The sequence below is a fragment of the Nesoenas mayeri genome, assembly GCF_963082525.1.
Source record: "Nesoenas mayeri genome assembly, chromosome: 3".
Lineage (NCBI taxonomy): Eukaryota > Metazoa > Chordata > Aves > Columbiformes > Columbidae > Nesoenas > Nesoenas mayeri.
This window is the reverse complement of record NC_137544.1, coordinates 43,548,849-43,570,056: the sequence shown is the minus strand read 5'-3', so window position 1 is coordinate 43,570,056 and position 21,208 is coordinate 43,548,849. Positions and strand designations below refer to the sequence as shown.

Sequence of the window (21,208 nt, the reverse complement as noted above, 5' to 3'; positions counted from 1 at the left end):
CTGCCCGCGGAGGTGAAATGCCCGTGCCCGTTGTAAAGCTTTATGAGCGGCTTCGCCGAGCAGGTTGCACGAAGCCGGCGTGCAGGGACGGGAGGGGAAAGTGGCTCGGGCCGTCCCTCCTCGGCCTCCCCAGCGCCGGGGGGAAGGCTAGCGGGGCCCAGCCTGCCTCGGTGCAAGCCCCAGGGCAGAGGTGGCCGGGGGTCCCGCATTCCTCTCTCTCCTCGGGATCAGCATCCCCGGCGAGCTGGCGGCGGTCGAGCTGCCGCCCCTCCATCTCTCGTAAGCAGAGAGCGGCTGTTAAAAGGCCAAAACAAACGCACCGAAACAAAAGCGAGGGAAGGCGTCCCCGGGCCGCGGCCCCCGGGAGGGAGGCAGCGAGGTGGGGGCAGCCGCCCGGAGAGGGAGTTTTAAGAAGCGCCTGGAAGCGACACGCGCGGTGGAGCTCCTTGGACCTGGCTTAGGAGAGAGTCCCCGCCGCTTTTCCTTCCTGCCGGCGCTACCCCCCAGCAGTCGTCTGCCTCCGGCCGAGCCCCCTGCGCTTCTCCTTCTTTCCATCCTCAGCAACACGAGAAAACTCTGCCGACAGGCCCCTGTCTCCATCTACCCGGCATACACGGCTTCTGTGGGTCTCGCACCTTTACTTGTACCCATGGGCCTCGCCGGCCGTGTGGGCAGGCAGGGAGGAAAGCCAAGTCCCCGGGGTCGACCCCAGGGGCTCCTCTCCCCTAGAGATAGCTGGCCGTTTAAGCCCGCCTTCCCAAATAAGAGGGTCTGGAGCTCAGGCTGGGCTCTCCACTGAGTGACTTTCAAACGCACCCGCTCTGCCGTTATTTCGCTACCGTGAATCCGAAGTGCTCTAAGATTTCATGATGGATAGTCCGTTGGGGAAATCGTAGTAACACAAAGTAGATAAGGGCTTGCATCTTCTGGCCACCCCACTCCCACCGTCCACCCCCTCTCCCTTTGCTATTGCCAGACAAAGGAGGGAGTCGAGGTGAGTTCTGCGCTGCAGATGCTCACAGGCGGACAAGTAACCCGGAGATCAACCAGTGCCAAAGACCTGCCCGGGCCTCCTAGAGTCTCATTTCCCTGCGCCTGCCTCGCTCTTTGCTTCGATCAAATGAGAAATGATTGAGGAGTCTCTTCTCCCTTCCGTGGGCCAGAATTGCTTCTTGCGACAATATCGCCACTGGGTAGGGACGACATTCACACAATCCCTCCATTGGCTGCTGGCATCAAGGCTTGCATCAATCAAACGACGAGGGGAAGGACAGGGCAAAAGCAGCTGAGCGCTACGACGCTGGCCTTGAGCCCGGCTTGGGGGACAGGCTGTCGGTGGGGACCGGCTTGCCTAGTGCCAGGGGTGGGCACGGCTGGGGAGAAGGCATTTCACACGGACTTGCCAGTGTAGTTGTCCCGATTAAATAGCTTTTTGATGTGGAAAGGACCGGGCGGTTCTGTCGGCAAGTGCTGAGAAAAAATGATGAGTCAGCACGCCGGCTCTGTGCAGGATCCGCGCAGTCTCGGCGCAGTATTGGCGCACACTGTTAGGCAACAAGACTATTCGCAAATTAAGCAAGACCCTGGCCAAAATGCATTGCTTTTTTTTTATTATTATTTTTTTTTTTTTCCTGACGATGGACAATTTCTTGTGGCCCAAATTGTTTATTGTCTTAGGAAAAAAAAATCCTTGAGTGGAGGAGATTGTTAGATAGGACCCTATAATCTCTGTTTTGTCAAGAGTATCAAATTCATTCCGAAACAAAAGCTCGATCCATTTATTTTTGCTGCTTGAATAACACAGCTGCATGATGCCTTGAGCTTACACTAGATGGTGGCTCATCATTCATTCGCCAAGAACTGGCCTAAATGGTGCCTGTGGGATTAGGTCAATTTTAGTGGATATACTTCGCCTCATTTGGTTACTAATTGGTTTCTTGTTTTATAAATCGAAATCTCATTTTCAGGAAATTATAAAACCCATGCAGCCAGTCCATTGAGGTAATCCGTGGGTCGGGGTATTTAAATGGAAATGGTTCTACAATGCATCAAGTATTAACCAACAGTAAAACTTCGCCTCTATTTTCAAATGAAATGTGAGCTCCCTAGCTCCTTAGATCCATAATAGATACATCCTTTCTAAGGCTACTTATGTAAATATGATAAACCAGACCTTTGTGGGGGAGGGGATGCAAGGAAGAAAGCAGATTTTAACTGCTAAGGTTAATGTGGCATATCTTGGAAATCTTCCAAAATAGATTATGTTTTGCTTTGTCTTCGGCCACTTTAGCTGGGAAAATCCGTTGCCTAAAAACGATTTAGTTATCCTTCCCTTCACAAAGCTGCTTGTTTCTATTCCAAACCTATTATGCTGTTGCCTCTCCAAATTACAAGAGAATCTTTAGATCTTGTTTCCAAGCGTAATCCTGAAGCAAAAGGGAGAGCTGTTTTCCTTGTTTTGTTTTAAATAGACAATCAAAGGATTTGGAGAATATTCTGCGGTAGGTCAAGTGCGCAAGTTTGCCCCTCGATAAAAGGAAATTGGATGTTAAAGCGAATAGACAGGGAAAAAAATAAAAGGGAATATTAATGGAGAGGATTTCTCGCATAATCTTTAAAAACTGTATTTAAGGGGCATCAGGAGAGCCAGTCAATTTGCGAAAGGCTGAGCTTGGCAGTGAACAGAAATAGTCTTCGACTTGAAAGTGCTGAAACATCTGGGAAGTACACAAAGAACCATCTCTTGCGATAGGATTTTAAAAAGCTGGTTCAGGTAGACAAGTGAAGACGTTTAATTATAAACCATTAACAGACACAGCCCAGCAGCACGGGGTTTCCACCTGAAACACAGCGAGGAGTTCAACGCCCCGTGAAGAACCGCCTTCCCGGGCCGGAGTGGGGGTAACCTGCACTGCCCATGAGCTGTTGATTAACCGGGCCGGTCGGGTAATTTTCCCTTTGAGAAGAAGAATAATTAGAGTCGTAAACTTACATTAATAAACAACTGAAATCGTAGGCGGGGAGCGCATATGTAGTCCTGAAAACAAAACCCTGTCACTCAGATTTCCCTGCAGGTGGGGGGATGTCGCAAGGAGCCGTTTTGGCCGCCTCTGCTTTAGCGGGCCGTCCTGACCCCTCAGAAGAGAATCCAGCCAGGAGCTTGGGAAAAACAAGCACAAATAGAGTTTTCCTCTCTCTCCCTGGAAGCTGCGCAAGATTTTTCAGCTCCTTGCTGGTTTTAGGGGCTGGAGGTGACCCTCCATCCTGGCGCCTGGCTCCTGGGGCGGGGGGGAAGGTGGAGTGAGCAAAGGTGCCCCCGAAGCCTCCAGTGCATCCCCCTCGGGTCTACCCGCTCCGGAGAGCGCAGGGCGGACTGAAGCCCAGGGACTCAGGGAAAAGTTAATTCGCATGGAGGAAATAATGGGAAGGAGCCCTGGTTTTGGCAGGCACCTGGCGCTGGCTACACTTTGCGGCTGCCAGTGAGATGCCCTCGCTGTGAAGTTAAGAAGGGAGAAATGTAGGAGCGGTGAAGAGACAAGCTGGCGCTTAAGAGGTGGACGAGCAAGCAGAGAGGACAGAGGGAAAGGCAGGGGCGGGAGAGGCGCATCGCTATGCCCCTTCGGCGATAGGGAGGGAGGGCAAGGGCCGCCATGGGATGCCCTGTTCAAATAGCGTTGAGGAAATCGTTAGCTTTGTTTAGACCGGCAAACACCTAGACGAAGTCGGTCAATAGCGAGGGATGCCCGCGGCTGCAGGCTGTCGCCACCTCGCCTGTTTGGCTCGAAATAGCCGGAAAACGGGGTCTTGCCTTCCCCGAGCCCGCCCTGCGGGAGGGAGATCTCGCCGGCTCGGCTCTCGCCTTCCCCGGGGAACCCGCACTCCGGCCATCAATCAGGATTTGTATTTTTTTTCCTCCCCTTTACTGTATCTTAGTGTCTGTGCGTGTAAGGCTGAACCTTATTTCATGGCACAAGCGTAAAAGGTTTTCATTGCCCCGTTTAAATTATTTTGGCAACAGCACTGTGAAAAGGCATGGCTCACAACTAGTTTTACTCTGGCAGAGTAATTTCAATGTAGCTTTTATTTCTCCTCACTTCTGAAACATTAGAGAGGTCCGGAGAGACTGATTTCTGGAGAGAGCTGTTTGAAGGCATATCACCCCTTCTGCAGAGACACCCACCCCGCCTGCCAGAGCAGCGGAGGTGACGGATAGTGGGGAGGAAGGTGAATCCCGGAGACCCGGCTTCGTGGGGCAGGAGAGAGGACGGTCCCTGCCGTCAGACAGTGCCTTGTCTAGGCCGCCCCAAAGGGCCATACTGCAACCGTGAAACTGAGCTCGGCTTAGCGACAAGTAGTTTGCTTTTCGTGGGCTTGAGTGAGGATGACTAAAAGGGAAAACGTTTTAACACGAGGCTTGGGGGGAGCTGGATGAGTCGCATCTGCTCGCTCCTCTCTCGTTCCCCAAACATGCAATTACAAAACTTCCAGGTGAGAGGGCGGTGGCCCCGAAGAGAGAGACGGGTCACAAACCAAACTGGGAAGTTACCTCTGGCGAGCAGGGGGGTCTAAGCCAGTCCTTATCACAAGCCTGCTGGCTAATTGCCCGGCAGGTTGTGGCCGAGCTCTGCGTTCTGCAGAGGGAGGAACCACCCGCAGGCAGAGCCCAGGTGCCGGCAGGACCGGCCCGCAGGGCTGACCTGGCCGCTGCCAAAAGGTTTATCTTCCCAGACACTGTCGTGCCACGTTAACCGCATCCTTCTCTCGACATCAAAGGCTTCCCCCAGCACACCCCTTTCTTTTATTTTAAATAGCTCCCAGTGTTGTCCGGGATCCCTTTGGTGACGTTAAGGAGAAAGACGCTTTCCCTGAAGTTCAAGGAGCCAGTTCCCAGTAGCCGAAGGCAGCACTAAAAATCCCTTTTATCTGGAACGCTATTTCACTTAGATCTTAGGGATTAACTTCACCGTTAACTCAAAATAGCTATTTTTCTCTCACGGGAGTTAGGTCTTTGAAAAAAAATCCACAAAAGAGGCTTCTCTGTATAACGAAATAACATCTAGTTTTCCAAAGGTTATAAGTATGCATGTTTTAGAGAGAATACAAACAAAAAAAAAAAAAAAAGGAAAAAATAGTTCCTCTCCAGTATGATAACACCAGCCATTTTTTCATCTCACCTTATTTTTCTTCTGTGTCTTAAATAAACAGGACTTGGAGAAGCCTGGGGCCACTCTAGCCGAACTAGCCCGCTGGATAATGTTGGACGGGAACTGGGATCCCATCTTTTGCAGGTACTGGTCTGGAAACGACAGCCATATGGTATTAATGATTAAAGAAATAATTCCCACTTCTGAGCTTTTAATTGCCACCTTGACTAATTTTTAACTGTTCAAGTGTTTCAGGAAAAAAAAAAAAAAAAAAGAGGGGGAAACTTCAGATATTCGAACTGTCGCGATAGAATGTGGGCTGTGACTTTTAACGGGGCTGTGGTTTGGTCCATCCGGGTCCTTAGCCCCAGTGCTGGCCAACACAGGGTCCGCACCGAGGGGTTCACGCCACATCTCAGTGTGTCTTCTGGGACCAGAGAACAGGAGCGTGACTTTTTAACAAGGTGACAAGTCTCGACAAAACGCTGAAGTTCAGGGTGGTGTAGAAACAGGGAGAGGCTTTAAGGACAAGTTGGAGGAGGCTGTCCTGGGCTCAGCAGGCACAGAAATGAGCATAGACACAAACCAGGTAGGACACGTTTGAAAACTCACTGCTGGCTGAAATATTGAGGAATTATTAGCTGTTACCGTCACCACGCATTATTTCGAGGGCTTGTGTGGCCTCTGGAGAGTCTATTCTGCTCTCGGTATACCCAGAAGTCCCATCTATATCTGCTGAAACATACCTGATAAATAATCTTGTCCCTTGTCTACATTAGGGAGAGTTTTAAATCATACTTGCTAGCTTGAAGTCTCCTTAGCAAGTACCCAAGTGCTAAAGCCCCAGTGACGTTTGAAATGGGACAAAAATATTCAGGAATTCTGGGACGGCCCTACTCATCAATGGGTACCCAGTAGCTGTTCTTAAACACTTCCCAGGCACTTTGCACTACTTTTGAGCTGAGCCCATCTGAGAATCGGATTGTATTTCAGGTGTCTAGAACCTTTAGAGGGATTCTTGTTCAGGACTTGTCCCTTTCTTCCCAACTTTTTAAATGATCACAGCCTGAACAGGGATGACTATTTGCTAACAGAAACCCAAGGGACAGATATTTCATTGATCTATCTGTCTTCATGGGTGGATCTATCTGTCTGTCTGTTTATATATATACATTTCCCACTCCTCAAACCTTTCCTGCAGACGTTGGACGGTTTCATATTTGTCGTGGCTCCAGATGGCAAGATTATGTACATCTCGGAGACCGCCTCGGTGCACCTGGGCTTGTCACAGGTACGCTGCGGAGGGCTCGCTAGCCCTTGTGCCTGCCCCCCCCGCCCCACCTCCCCCCATCCCCAGGCTGGCAGTGGAGGTGCGTTTGGGGAGAGTGAGCAATGCCGGCGCTGAACCCTTTCCTTCCCCTCCTCCTCCTCATCTCTCGCAGGTAGAGCTGACCGGCAATAGCATTTACGAGTACATCCACCCCGCCGACCACGATGAGATGACGGCCGTGCTCACAGCTCACCAGCCTTATCACTCGCACTTCGTGCAGGGTAAAGTACAGAGCCCTCCGTTCACGCGTGACCTGTGCGGACGCGGAATGGACTGCGCAGGCGCGGTGGAGGCCGCGGCTCACCCCGTCTCTGCTTTTCTCCCCTTCCCAGAGTACGAGATCGAGAGGTCCTTCTTCCTGAGGATGAAGTGCGTCCTGGCCAAGAGGAACGCGGGCCTGACCTGCGGGGGCTACAAGGTTCGTGCCCACAGCCAGGACCCACTCGCCCCCCCTACACCTTCCTGTGCCCCTGCTCCGACAACGCCGAGCACGCAGGGCGGGCGGTGAAAACGAGGACAGGAGTGGGGATAAGCCCTCTTCCCGCGGGGGCTGTCCCACTCCGGTGCTCTTTCATGTGGTCCAGAGCCAGAATTTCTCTCGGAGTTTCAGGTTAAAGAGCTCAAACCACAAACCCAAGCAATCGAGCTCCCCGTGTGGTTTTCTTTTGTGTTATTTTGCTTTTTAAACTGAACGTCGCACAACCACTGACGTTCCCGGGCTGTCTGGGAAGCTGTTAGGTGACACAATGGGAGTCCTGGGTTAATTTATTCCTTTATTGGGGAACTCGTCAGCTTCAGGGACAGCTCTCCAAGTTAAAGGCTTTGCCCACCTGTTTCACATGATACTGTTCAAAGCTTCTCGGTGGAGACAGCCCCTGCTCTCCTACCTTCTCCTTGCTTTTGTGTCAGCTGCAAAGCGCCGGAGAGTGGTGGGTACCTATAACCCAACGAGGCGTTGTGCCACGATGTACCGTAGAACAAGGACATCTGTTGAAACTATTCCAGGAAGAAACACCCTAATAATAGAGAAGTAAGAGTGGAAGTACACAGCAGTCATCTGCAAAGATACGTTTAGTAGACATACCTAAATTTCCGTCTTTCTGGCTGCGGATAGTGCCTGTTCTATCTGTATAATAGGCTATCTTACACATGTGACATGCACACATGTAAACTCTTTCACACGCATACACTCTTCATTACAAAGTTGTAACTGGGTTGGCACTTCCGCCTCTTTCCTTTTTAGAATAATAATAACAACAGCGTAGTTAGGAGGTGGTCCAAAAACCACTTAAGTCAGTGGAAAAAAAAAAAAAAAGTCTCATTGACTTTAATGGGCCTTAGATGAGGGCTGAACTCTTGCACGGAAAAAACAAAACCAACCCCAACCCAAAGAGAAAAGCAGAAAACCTGTAGACGTCGCTGCTTTGCCGAAGCGATGGTGCAGGGCAGCGGTTCCAGGGCACCCGGCGGCCCCTCGGTCGGGAAGGACGCCTGTCACTGCACACCCGTCCCCCCACTAGGCAGCCCCCGATTTTCCTGTGTCTCCGGCAGGTCATTCACTGCAGCGGGTACCTGAAGATCCGCCAGTACAGCCTGGACATGTCCCCCTTCGACGGCTGCTACCAAAACGTTGGCTTGGTCGCCGTGGGCCACTCGCTGCCACCCAGCGCTGTGACGGAGATCAAGCTGCACAGCAATATGTTCATGTTTCGGGCCAGCCTAGACATGAAGCTCATATTCTTAGATTCCAGGTAGAACCGGTGTTATTTTCAAATCTATTCCCCTAGCCTCTCCCTTCTTCTCCCCCAGGCCTCTTCTCCTGTCCTCTCACCCGTTGATAGTTACTACTTGTGTCTCTTGCAGGGTAGCTGAGCTAACAGGTTACGAGCCCCAGGACTTGATAGAGAAGACCCTTTATCACCACGTCCACGGCTGTGACACTTTCCACCTTCGATGCGCACATCACTTGTGTAAGGAAATGCTGTTCTTGTAGAGACCCTGGCCCTCCCTCCCCCTAAGCCCCCCTCCGCTTTCTCCCTCTGCAGATGGACTTTGGGTTTGTTAGCTCGGAACGGGAAAAGCCAGCTCGTTGGAGGGGAGAATAGACAAAATCTACATCAGAGTTTAATGAAACAGTTCGTTAGAGACTGAACTCCGAGCTGGAGGCAGGAGGGAGGTGGAGGGGAGCAGCAATGAAAGGCTATTTTCCCCTCCTTAACTCCTGGTTGAAGGACAAGAACTCCCCTGCACAAACCTCAGGCACTCAGTTCACTTCAAATTCCGGTTAGGAAAAACCTTTTTTCTTGCTCCAAAAACACATACCAGCGAAATTCAAATACTTTTGTTACTTTTCCACCAAGTCTCACAAACCTTATCTGTGTATCTAGTGAGCCCGATTCTGAGAGCTGTTCTTTATTCTATTTTGATATCATGATGACATTAATACATGGATAGATGAATAAAAAGAATATTAATTTCCGGTAAGTTTCCTTACAGAGAATGTAACGAGCTAAAACTCAAAGCCAGATTCGTAGAATTAAATATCGATGACGATATGTTGGGGGAGGGAGGGGGAATTCAACCCTCTGGTGTACTCAGCCTGCCTCACCAATCTCCCCGAACAGACTGGGACTGTCGCAGTGGTGCGACTCTCAGGGACTGAGATCAGCCCTGCCTGGGGTGCCCACCACCCTTGCCCACGGGGGTTCAGGCCGATGCTGCTTCCTGATGTCAAGCTAAGGGGTTCCCAGTCCCTCTCCTCGCCCAGGGGGGTCTGGAGGGAGTGCGCCCACTTCCCAGGGCCAATCACACCGCACGCAGCAGCCGCGCTGAGGCCTCTCCCCACTTTCTCCCCGCAGTGTTGGTGAAAGGGCAAGTGACCACCAAGTACTACCGTTTCCTGGCCAAGCACGGCGGCTGGGTGTGGGTGCAAAGCTACGCCACCATCGTGCACAACAGCCGCTCCTCCCGCCCGCACTGCATCGTCAGCGTCAACTATGTACTCACGTAAGTCAGTCCTGGGATCTCTCCAAGTTGCGCGGGGCCGAGCGGAGCCCGGTGAGCACCTGTCTGTGCGCCCCGCACTGCGGGCCGGGCCTGGCGGCCGCTCCTTCCACCCTCCTCTCCCCCCAGCACGGCTGCTAAGGCCTCTCGCTGCCCCACTGACCAGGGCAAGGCTCGCCAGGTCTGCCAGGAAACACATTGAACACTTTCATCTAGATGAAGGGTTTCCCGTTTGCCTGTTTTTTTCTCTCTCTCTCGAGGGGAAAAGATTTAGAGGTTTGTCACCCACACATTTAGCTGCTCCCCCGCCTCCCAATTTTTTTCCAGTTTAAATGCACACAGCATTAAATAAAATTTAATGCAGCGTAAAAAAAAAAAAAAAGGTTACCACGTACGGAGTTATTTATACTCAACAAACAGGACATCTGTTTTTCTTTTCAAAAATCTGGGGTTTGAAGTTCTTAATTTCATCCAGAGTCTCTATCAAAGCTCGGAGATTTCTTTTTTGTTCTTGGAGAACGATCCTTACAGTGAACCACAAAGAAAGTTGGTGACCAGAGGGGTCAGTTAAATTTTAGGAAAAAAAAAATAGATTTCTTTTTTTTTTTTTTTAAATCGGAATGACTGCTGACATACCGTCTATCTCAAGGCACCTCCTTGTATTTGGGGGTTGCTAGGTTGTGCTCTAGTTACACTACTTGAACTGAAACACAGAGGCCCAGTGAAGGAGGGAAAGCTCGGCGGGTCTATCTTTAAGTGTTTATCATCGTGATTGTTAGCATTTCCGCTGGACATGGCAGTAGCTGCTGGCGGCAGTACTGATGCTTCATTAGGATCGTTTGGCTGGTCAGATCGGCGGTACCTCGTTGATGCTAGGGGCTGGATACTCCCTGTTCCACTGCTCATTTTTTGTTCTGGAGGCAAATGTAGGTGTTGGAGGCGTCTGAGGGACACAACCCAGCCCTCTCCCAAAGCTGCGGCGACGGCAGCACCACAGTCTTGCCGTTGCGGGTTTCATGCATGTACAGGTGGCGAGTGGTTTTGTAGCCGAGTTTAAGACGTGCCTCCCAAAATCAAATGGCTCGTTACGGAGGCAAAGGCTCCGGTCGTGTGTGCAGGCGCGGCTGGTGGGATGGGAAAGGGATGGCAGATGATAGCGCCTGCACTGTAAGGTGATAATGGGCATCGTGCTCTTAGTCTTCAGGAAAAAGCATGTATTTGTGTCATCACTTTGGTGTAGGGATTAAACTGTCATTCCTCTTTAAAGAAAATCCCTTTAAAAGGGGCTCGGCGGGAAAATAATCTGGCTCTTCCCAGCCAGAATGCGGATTAGCAGAGTCATCATCATCTCTATTTTATGCGTTCCATACATATGTATGTCCATTTTCCCTCTCTGTTATTTTTCGCACTTGCCTTAGGTGAACAGGGAACTGCAAAGACAGAAGTCAGTGTGTCTTAACAGGGAACTCAAAGGCAACTAGCATTTTAGAGTGGTTTTGCTCCAGAAACCTGTTTTTCTATGAGCACCTGACATAGCGGCGTTTTCCATCTCCTTTAGAGAATGAACTTCAGTCTCGGAACTCTACCTCAAATGACCTGACTGGAAATGAAACTTCCTAGCGGATCTGCTTAAAGACAGCTGGGGACGCAGCTCGATCTGTCCCCTACTTGCCGGGGTGTAACCCAGCCCGGGGTGGCCACCAGCGGCTCGGAGGGGCCGGGGGCACCAGTCTCAGCTTGTTCGCAGTCCGTTTGCATGGCCACAGCCAGCTGCGCCCAGATCCGTCTTTCGCGCCCTCCCGCGGGGGCGGCCAGCTCCTACGCGCACTGCGGGGCAAGGCTCCGCGCCCTGGTAGGGTTTCCCCACCACCTGGATTAGGGTTCGTGGTTACACCACGGCGCGACTTCGTTACACTTCAGTATAAGGCTCCCCTTGCGCTCTTTGCGATAATGTCTCGAGTGCGGCGAGCGGGCCGGGAGGCGGGGAGGCGGGTCAGCTAAAATGCGGATGGTAAATGCTGGGATGTCCGTCATTGGCTGCGGCAACTGTCATGTGCTGCCGGCGGCTGCAATGCAGACACCGCCACTGCATTAAAACCTAGTTTTGGTATGCTCAAGTCCTCGAGGTTTCGTTAAGCCTGCCTGGCTCTTCATTAGGGCATTGCAGAAGAGATCGTGTCCCGCTTGCTTCTGCGGCAGGGCTGCCACTGCTAGAGTTGCTGCCCTGGCTTCAGGGGACGGGCGTGGCTTCCACTGCGTTTTTTATTTTAATTTTTATTTTTATCATCCTATGGCTAGCCTGGCGTTCCGAAATAGAAATGGGAAGAATAGGCCTTGCCATGTGCCAGAGTCTTGCAAGCAGAGAAACGGCTGGCTTTTAAACGGCTGGCTGTGGTCAGCCTCTGAAATGGGTAACCTGGGGTGGAGGGGAGCTGTTAGGGAAAAGTTCGTGGTGGGTGAGTTGCAGCAGAGGATGTTGAACTCCTCGTACCTAGAATCTGTTTAATTGTGTTAATGAGCTAATCAAAGGCAACACGTTATTGCTCAAATGAGGAAGGTAGGTGGTAAAAATATAGGGAAAATGAGAGGTTATGAGGACTTGCTGTTTTCTGCTGATGCAAGGTAGGTTCTCCTCCAGGAGGGCTGAATAAAGGTCCTGTAGCAGTCAAAAATTGCAAGTGTTTAATATATTATTCCAGTATGCATCCTATAGCTACTGCAATTCCTTAAGGATGACATTGGATTACTCCAGTAAACCAGGAACAGCTGATATATGTCTGTGTGCTGCAGGTTCCTCCCACTCTTCACCCACTTGACATCGGGTGCGTGGCAGAGCCACTCGTGCAGATGCTGTTCCTGGTAGAGGGACTGATTTGCCTGCTGCAGCCTCCTCATGATATAAACACAGCTAGGAAAAATACGCTTAGGGAAGACAAAGCCAAACCTTGGCACATTAACTCTTGTGCATGGAAACCAAGAAGAAAGCAAAGCAGATGCAAACTAGTGGTTTTGTGTTTTGAAAGGAGCACGTTTGGGATTGCAGGGTGAAGCTCGAAAGGTGGGATACCTCTCACTTTTCCTTTGAGTATAGGGAATGTCCGTCTTTTTCAGTGAGTTGGAGTGAAAATAGCACAAGCTTTGGAAGATATGGTGCAGGATTTTTACCTGCTGTGTCCCTGGCCCCCTCTCACAGCACTTAATTCAGGAAAAGTCCCGGGAGCTTTTTTTGTTTGTTTGTGGGATAAGGAGACTTTTCTCACTGTTGAGAGAATCCTGAGTGCTCTGATGTTTTGGAAATGAGCAGGTATCGAGAGGCACAAGTGCCCAACTGGTGTGGATGACCATTTTCAGTACAGGCTGAACAGGAAGAGTGAGACTCTCTTACCTTGTAGCTTCCCGCCTCCCCTGGGATGATATGGATAATGAAAACGGAAAGAACGACAAGGGGTTTTATGCAGAAAGGACCCCCAGCTTCCAGTTAGGAATAAAATAAATAAATAAATAAATAAATAAATAAATAAAACAAACCAGGTCATGTTCATCTTCCATAAATCCCAGGCTTTGAGAAAGTGAATTCTAGGATGGAGAACAAATGATTTTAATAAGTATATATACTGAAGTAAATAGGCATGGTGGCAAGGGCATTTCAGTAACAAGATGAAAGGAGTTTTTTTGTTTGTTTGTTTTTGTTTTTTGTTTTTGTTTTTGTTTGGTGAAATAGCGTGTCAAAATTAAGATAAATGACCTTTAAGGTCTTCAGCTTTAAAGCATACATATTTGCTCTTCTTTGTATTCTGCTTGGCATATGTGAGTACAGGCACAGAATATTTGTTTCTTTTCTTATTTGTTCTGTACACACAGTTTTGCCATATCATTGATTATTAGCTGTGCATGTTTATCACATAAAGGGACTCAAGTATGAGTCAATTAATAGAGAATGCAACTGCTGAAGTTTATGTTTAGATTGCAAACAACCTCCCTTTGAACAAATGGATAATGCAAAGTGCAAATCCTTTGACTTTTTGAACACGAGCAAATATTATAATCATTTGTCCCCAGAGAAAGCTAAGGAAGATTTCCTATATACATTTCGTTGTCCTTTACTATTTTAAAGAACAGCAATAACGGTAACTTATACAGATAACCTGGATTAGGTACCTAATTGTGACTAATCTCTGTTCTGATGATATAATACATGTATGATATAGTTCCAGTTGATCCCTTCACATTGCACTTTGTAACTGGCTGATTAGAAGCACAAATTGAATGCAATTTGTTTGAAAGATTATTTTAAAAAATAACTGCCATATTGATGAATGTTTTACTTAATGATGTGGTAAATGCACTTCAGAATAAATTAACTGTTAATTGTATCTACACACTTCATAATTAGATTATTATTAGTATTTATAGTTTTGTGTACAAGCAGATTTAAAGGGATTGTACAAAGCAATGTGATATCATTCTGTGTGATGTCTCAGACTTTAAAAACATTCCTCCCTGGCATATTAAGTGGGCTTTAGGAGAATTTGTGTTTCATGTGGAAACAAAGCTCTGTCCATATATTTGAAAAAATTTCATTGTTACTGTTCATAGCTTTTCATAAACATCCTCTTTTTGGCCTGTCTCAGGGCCATCAGGTCTCATCTCCTTTTCTTCCTAGTCAATGGAAGGATTCACAAATCGTATTTCCTTATCTACAGCCCCACCTTTCCTAAGCGTTTCTTTCAAATCGACTTATTTTGAACTGCCACAGAATCCTCTTCTCAGTCAGAAGTAGATACATGTTCTTTTGTATCTCTCAAGTGTGTGATGGAGCATGTAGAATAGTGAATATGCTGGGAGACTTATTGTTTGCAGAAGAAATCCTGCACACCCTTACTCATATATTTAGCAGAACTAGTTGTATGAGTAAGCTTAGCCATCAAACTTTAATACTCAGGACAAGGCTTAGTGACTTTAACTGGATAATATACTTTTTCTTGAATAGTTGTAAGCAGTAGAATCAGATTTGACCTGCTGCTTTTCATTTATTTTTCTGTATGAATGGGAATTTTGGCACTTGCATAAGTGTGCACAGAACTGGGTCCCACTTAATATGTTGAATCTAAGACTGGAAAGCCTATTGTAATTCACGTGATTTGATCTGCAATGTAAATATGCGAAGGAATAGTTTTAATCAATAAAAATGCTTGGGAAGCATATTCCTTAAAGAAAAAAAGTATAAAAGGATTCCTCTTGAACTATTTAGTGCTGTATTCTGTTTGTTAGTCATAAGTTTTTATTACAGACTCATATCCCTGGAACATTGTTTATATATTTCTTGCAAATACAAGACAGGACTTTCCAGGTGTCGACAATACGTTTCTGCAGTTCTTCTTTGTTCATGTAGGGTATTTCTTAGCTACCATTTGTTTAATTCACTGCAAATTTCTATGCTTGTATTTAAACCAGGTGACTGTAATGGCCAAGGCACTAAAACTGAGAGCCAGAATCTATGGTTACTGTGTACATGAAGAAAGTTTTATTTGCTAGAGTAAGGGTTAAAGGACTGCAGCTCAGATCCATGGAAAAAAAAAAATGTCATGAGTTTAAATGCATGCATATTGATAGTTTCACATGGCATGAAATTCAGGATTGCAAATAAGTGTCTCTACTTCAAGAAAGAACAGTGACTTCAAATGCTTTCCACTTCATCCTTTTCCCGTTCAGTGTGCTGGTTGTTCAAGGTCTTTGGAAACTCCCTTCTCCGCAACACCAAGTTAGAATCTTATAAAATTATTGTCTGGGATTGAGGCACACTCAGTAGCAGCAATGGCTATCTCCAGCTGTCTGCTTCACTCCATGGAAGGAAGGTACATGGCCTGCTGCAGGGACTCTTACTCCTAGAATAACACAGTTTACATTTTAAAGTAAACTGCCACAGGTTGCACTTTCCGTGGAAGCCTTGGGCTGTGCACTGTAGCACAGCTGTTCCTCCTGGAGAGGTTGTTCACTCTTTATCCTTACTCTGCCCTTCAGCATTTGGAATGGCGCAAATGAGGCTTGTAAACACCACTAGAGCAGCTGGGTGCTTCAATCCCTTTGGGGACCAGCCTCAGTGGTCCTCCTACATGGCAGAGGTGGGGAGACCATAGGTCATGGAGTTCAGGGTTATGTTCACTGCTCTGTGGTAGTTCAGAATGCTGAAGACAAGCAAGGCAGTTGGGAGAGTGTCTGCTGGTTTTACCACGTGACATTTTTAACTTGTCTATCCTGTGCAGAAAAAGCAGGCCAAGCAGTTGAACTGCTACCAAAGGACTCCCCTCTATGCTGTCACCCTCTCAATGCTCCATACAAAATTGGATGCTGAACTGGCTCCTGCTTTCATAACAGCAACAGTGTGTTCCTTAAGCAGGTTTACAATTTTACTGGCTCTGCTTCTGTTTCCTTAATCTGTTTCATGTTTGCTCTCATTGCTCTGTGCTTTGTCTGAGGACTGCTGGGATTCCCATGCTGTTTCACTGCAATTATCATGAGATACAACAGGTGTGATAAGTTACTAAACTGCTTCTGAAGTAAGCTCTTCCCTCTACTTTATGGTGTTCTTGCCAGTTTATATTCATACACACACAAACGTGGCATTTAGGCATGACCTAAATTAAGTGTTAACAAATACATCTCCTTTGTCCATTCGACAGTGGCAAGTATCTGTTTAAAATCTAATCCTCCTTCCCTCACCTCTCTTTTGTACTTTACAGCGTGGGCCAGGCTCCAGCACACATGTTCGTACTCAGTAGGTTACTTCAGAGGCAGCCCCTTCCACTTTGATGACACTATTTATGGAGGCAGGCATGGCTCTGTGTGAACAAGGGTAGAACGTCTGACCCTTCTGAAGGCTTGGGATCGCTGAAGTCTGGAGTCAATCACAGGATCTTTAGCACAGTTAGACGATTTATTCCTGTTGTTGTCTTTTGTTATCATCCACTTAGTGCAATTAAATCGCAGAAGTCCTGATTTACTAAAGCACTTGAGCACATGGCAGGCTCTAAAAGTACTCAGACATAACTTTCAGTACATGATTATATCCTAGTGAATTCAGTTTTGAACAAAAACAAAACAAAACAAAACCAACCCTTAGGCATACACTTATAAATAAGACTATTCCTTCACTTTGCCAAGCAGAGATGGCTTGAAGGACGCATTTGTTACTGTGTTGAATTGGGACCTAATAAAGAACAGCCGTAGTTTTTCAGCTACAAACCACTGTGTATAAATCTTGGGGCAGCAATGTTGAAAATAACAGCTATTATCCACTATATCCACAGCTATTTCAGTGCAACTATGGAAACTCAAATGCCTGGCTAACTGAAGTTTGGCTATATCCCTAGCATTGTGTGGGTATTTTGACATAACCTAGAGTGAAGATCTTTAAACCCATCCAGTGTTCAGCATTCTTATATCTGGGCTGTCAGTAGGAAGCAAGCATGTACAATCTGACCTGAAGGCAGCTGGTTCCCAAGTAGCCTGCGGCTTTCTATAATTTCGGTACTCTGTTTGGCAGCTGGTAGCCTGGGCTGGTCCTATAGAAAACTCTCTCCCTCTGACTTAGGCCTCAGTTAACTGAAATCCGCCCAAAACAATTGCATACTATTTTTTCTCTTGCTGTTTCCGAAGACTGTTTTGTACACAGAACAACATAATAACCTTTAATGACTGCTTCATGAGGTATATCCCAGTAGAGTACTTGCTCAATTTAAGGCTAGATTTGGGGACAAATAGCTTGATAGCATCCTCCCATTTGCAACCAAACTGCTAAACAGTGCTTCCCCCAAATAGTTCTCTTGGTCCTAAACTGCTAGTAGGAGAGTTAAAGTGTGATCTTCTGAAAGATGATCAGCCTCCTTAGTGCTTTCTAGTCCGTGAAAGGATCAATGTGGGTGGGAACATGGCTTCGGTCCAAAGAAAACCGCTTATCTGTGTGACTGCAACTGTGTAACTTAACTTGAGACTATGCAATTAGGTCTTCCATGATCACATCTAGTCAGTTCAAGAAATCAATATGAGAGAAGGTGTATAGTAGCATTTGCACAGCTGTGATACTCTGGAGTTGCTGTGTACATGCTACAGAAGTCACCACAAGCACAGTAAATCTCATACATTGTGATATAGTAGACATTGCACAAACTGAATCAAATGCTCAGTTACTTCAGCTGCAGATTAGCTGTAGTGTCAGTCCAAGGACAGCTGGTCCTTGGATAGTCCAAGGTTTGCGGTGGAATTGATCTGCATGAGTACCATGGACATTTTTATGGGAACATAGTGCAGTCTGATCAGAGACACTTCCAGGCATCTGGAAACCCTTGGTAAATGTGCACATGAAGCAGTGACAACAGAGTGGCTAAAGCCAGCGAAGGCCCCTGCCTGCCCTGATCCAAGCAAGGTCCAAGAGGGCAAAGGTACTAGCCAGACATTTCTAAATAAGATTTTAGTAAGGTGTTACTGTGTTATATTTGATGATTTTTATTTATTTGTGGAGAAATTTTAGATATGCCTAGTAAGGATTTAGCTGTTTATAACAATTCAACCCACTGGATGTTTATTCTTCAGTTTCATAAGCTGGATTTTAACATGGGCATGTGTTTCTGGAACTCTACGTTAATCAAGAAATGTTGTTAGGAGTATTATCAAAAAGCATTAACTACCATTAAAAAATTCTCTCTTCTGAATTCGATAGAAGGTGTGGGGTCAACAGTAGTTGTGCAATGTGCAGTAGTTTAACTTACTCTGTGGCCCACAGGGTCCAGGCAGCCAAGCAGGTTATCTTATATCAATTTTAACATTTAATGGACCCACTTATGAAATATAACAGCATATAATGTATACTTTGAGGAGACAGAATCAGTGTTTAGCAGGAAAATATCAAACAAAATGGAGTATTATGTGTTATCTAATAGCCTTATGACATTGTTTTTTCTTGCTATTTGTCTCTTGGTTTATCAACATAAGCACTTTATACATTGTACGTCTATCAAAGCTGGATGACCAAGCCTGAGTGTAATAAGAACAGAGCCTTAGATCCAGCTGGTAAGTAATGTGAGTGGGACATGGCTGCAGTGGAGGTTTGGCTGTGGGTGGGAATGAGCTAAAAGGCAGTCTAACTCAAGTACAAACAAAGAAATGAGAAGGTAGATATACTGATTTGTAAAAAAACCCCAAAAGCCATTCTCCCCAATACCAAAACCACATACAAGTCTTTGTCCTTCTTCCTTCTCTTACTTCCTCTAAAAATCAAGTAAGACAAGTGTCAGTCAAAAAGCATTTATTAAGTATCACAGTGGTTGTTTGCTTTGTGGCAGATAACGGCACATGACGGCTCTTTGAGACAAAGTGCTGCCCCTTGGCCAAAGTTGAGGAACTTTAGACAATGGAATTGTAAAGGCTTTCAGTGTAGAAAAAAATTGCTTCTTCTGAAGAAGGTGAAAGTCTTACAAGTAGAAAGGACTAATCTGATGAAAGAGAAAGTGATCTATTGTAATGAGACATCCTCACCAGAGAAAGGTCATGAATCCTTTTGGACTCAACGTGTCTCTTCACCATGGGGCACAGCTGATCAGAAAAAACAAGCTGGAATGATGGACAAGTATGTTATGAGGCATGCAGATAGGAAATTTCCCATAGAGGAACAAACAGAACAAACAATAAACCATTTTTCAAGCACATAATTGTTTTTCTCAAATGAACTATTACCAGATCACAGAAGCTTATCCAGAAAGTCATCACAGAAAAGCTAACTAATTTTTTGAAGTGTTCACCTTATGAACTTAGGAAGATAGTCACAAGAAAAGCTTTAATTGTGTGGAACATGGATGAGTTGATAAAATCTGAAATATCAATAAATTAACTTTTACAGTAAATTATTAAAAGAAATAACAGCAGATTGTCAGGATCACTCTTTATTGCACAGTTTCAAAGGAACTGAAGTATGAAATTGCTTAACTATTCTGGTGTAGAGTGTAATATTAGAACAGCTATACAGGATCAGACGCATACTAGTAGTGACCATAGCAAATACTTTGGAAAGAGTTTAAAAATAGGACAAGCATGCAGTAATGCTTCCCCAGCACTTTCTCTCAGTCTTCAAGAAGTTCAAATGACTCCCTAAGAAGAGAGGAGATCTTTGAATGTATTCATGTCAATATTTTGTGGTTTATTTTTCTCCACAAATTCATCTGTTTACTTTTTGAAACTATGTGAGCTTTTGCCAAGTCTAAGTAAATGTGGTAAGAAAGGCCTCTTTTTGTTGTGAAAGTATCACCTTTTCATTCCTTTCACAGACCATACTTTTTGTGTTAGAAGAAAAAGTGAACAACTGCTTCCTACTCATTTTCTCTGTGTTGCTCATAAGTTGCAGATCTTATTTTATTCTCCCAGTCACCTATTTTTTATCCTGAGGAGTCTCCTTAATTATTCCTCATAGAGAAGATGTTCCAAATCCACCATCCTTGCTGTCCTACTCTGAGCTTATTCACATTTTCAGAATGAGTTGTCAGAATACATGATATTTGAGGTGTCAGTGCATGAGGGGTTTGTATACAGCATGAGATATAATCCTAATTTACTGCGTAAGTATGCAATGATGTGCATTTTGTTACACTCAGAGCAGTCTGTGTTATCAGTGATAACACAGCAATGTAATGCATTATTCTTTTGTGAAACTTAGTGTAAGCTGTGAGACATAGAAATCAAAAAGGTTCTTCAACAAAATGGTGTTTAAGGCTACTAATTCCAGAGAGAATAACCTGGAACTAGGTTTTAAAGGTCATACTTAAACCCTGTAGAGGTGAGTGTTGTAAATGCGCCTAATAGCTTGGTGTCCATAGCTACATAACTGTCTTTTGTGGCTTTTAAATACCCAGAAACAGGACTTATATCCAATTTTGTGCAAACTCTTCAGTTACTGTTACTTACAAAACATAGAACAGTAAAAACTTTGAAGTATCTTGGCAGCTGTTTTAGCCCTTTTCCTTGCCACGAGGGGACAGAACTGGTATGAGACTCCAATGTCTAAAAAAGTGCACAGATTTTAAAATGAAAACATTCAACATTCTTCATGTAAACCAAGAAGATCTCCTTTTGGTTCTCCTTATTACCTACCTTAATGTGCTATAGGAATCCTTTTGAAACCTGTTAATTTTTAATAGCTGCTAAAAATTCAGCAGCAATGTCTCAAATCCTTTTATTCAAGCATATCATATAGCTATCTAGTGCGCTATTTCTAATAATTTCAGCTTGGTTAGGTACGCAATAACAACGATATTACATGTATTCAATCAAGTATTTTTATTCATAGAATACATCTCAAATTTATTTTAGTGGTTTAAATAAGTGAGTTTAATGTATATTTAGTCAAGCATTACAGTAGTGAGGGCTTAAGCAGATTAGAAATAAATGAATCCAATTAAAGAACACGTCTGTGAAATTTGATATGTCATAGGCATGAATGAACTGTTTGCACAAGCAACTGTAAAGAACTCATTAATGATTAACTATCCAGAAGAGGTTTAATCAAGGATAAATTGTATAGGACATAGTTAAAAACATTTGCATTGAATACATTAAGATCCTGAAATAATAAAAACATGCTTCGTGCCAATAGTGACATGAGCACTGGTCCTGGGAAATGTATTTTTTTATCTGTGGCAGATGTGCAGCCAGGGACTGTTAGCTTAGTAACATCAGCTATCATATG

The 21,208-nt window shown here is 45.7% G+C and overlaps 1 protein-coding gene across 1 annotated transcript in view; it reads left to right on the top strand.

Annotated features, from left to right (window-relative positions):
- Positions 1–21,208, top strand: part of SIM1 (SIM bHLH transcription factor 1) — a gene marked incomplete at its 3' end in the record, with an annotated part of 43,632 nt that overhangs the window by 6,219 nt on the left and 16,205 nt on the right. Inside the window, exons 2-8 of the mRNA XM_080341713.1 lie at positions 5,206–5,288; positions 6,346–6,435; positions 6,587–6,695; positions 6,807–6,892; positions 8,026–8,225; positions 8,338–8,444; positions 9,333–9,480. Coding sequence (XP_080197839.1) covers positions 5,206–5,288; positions 6,346–6,435; positions 6,587–6,695; positions 6,807–6,892; positions 8,026–8,225; positions 8,338–8,444; positions 9,333–9,480 — 823 coding nt within the window. The remainder of the gene's footprint in view (positions 1–5,205; positions 5,289–6,345; positions 6,436–6,586; positions 6,696–6,806; positions 6,893–8,025; positions 8,226–8,337; positions 8,445–9,332; positions 9,481–21,208) is intronic.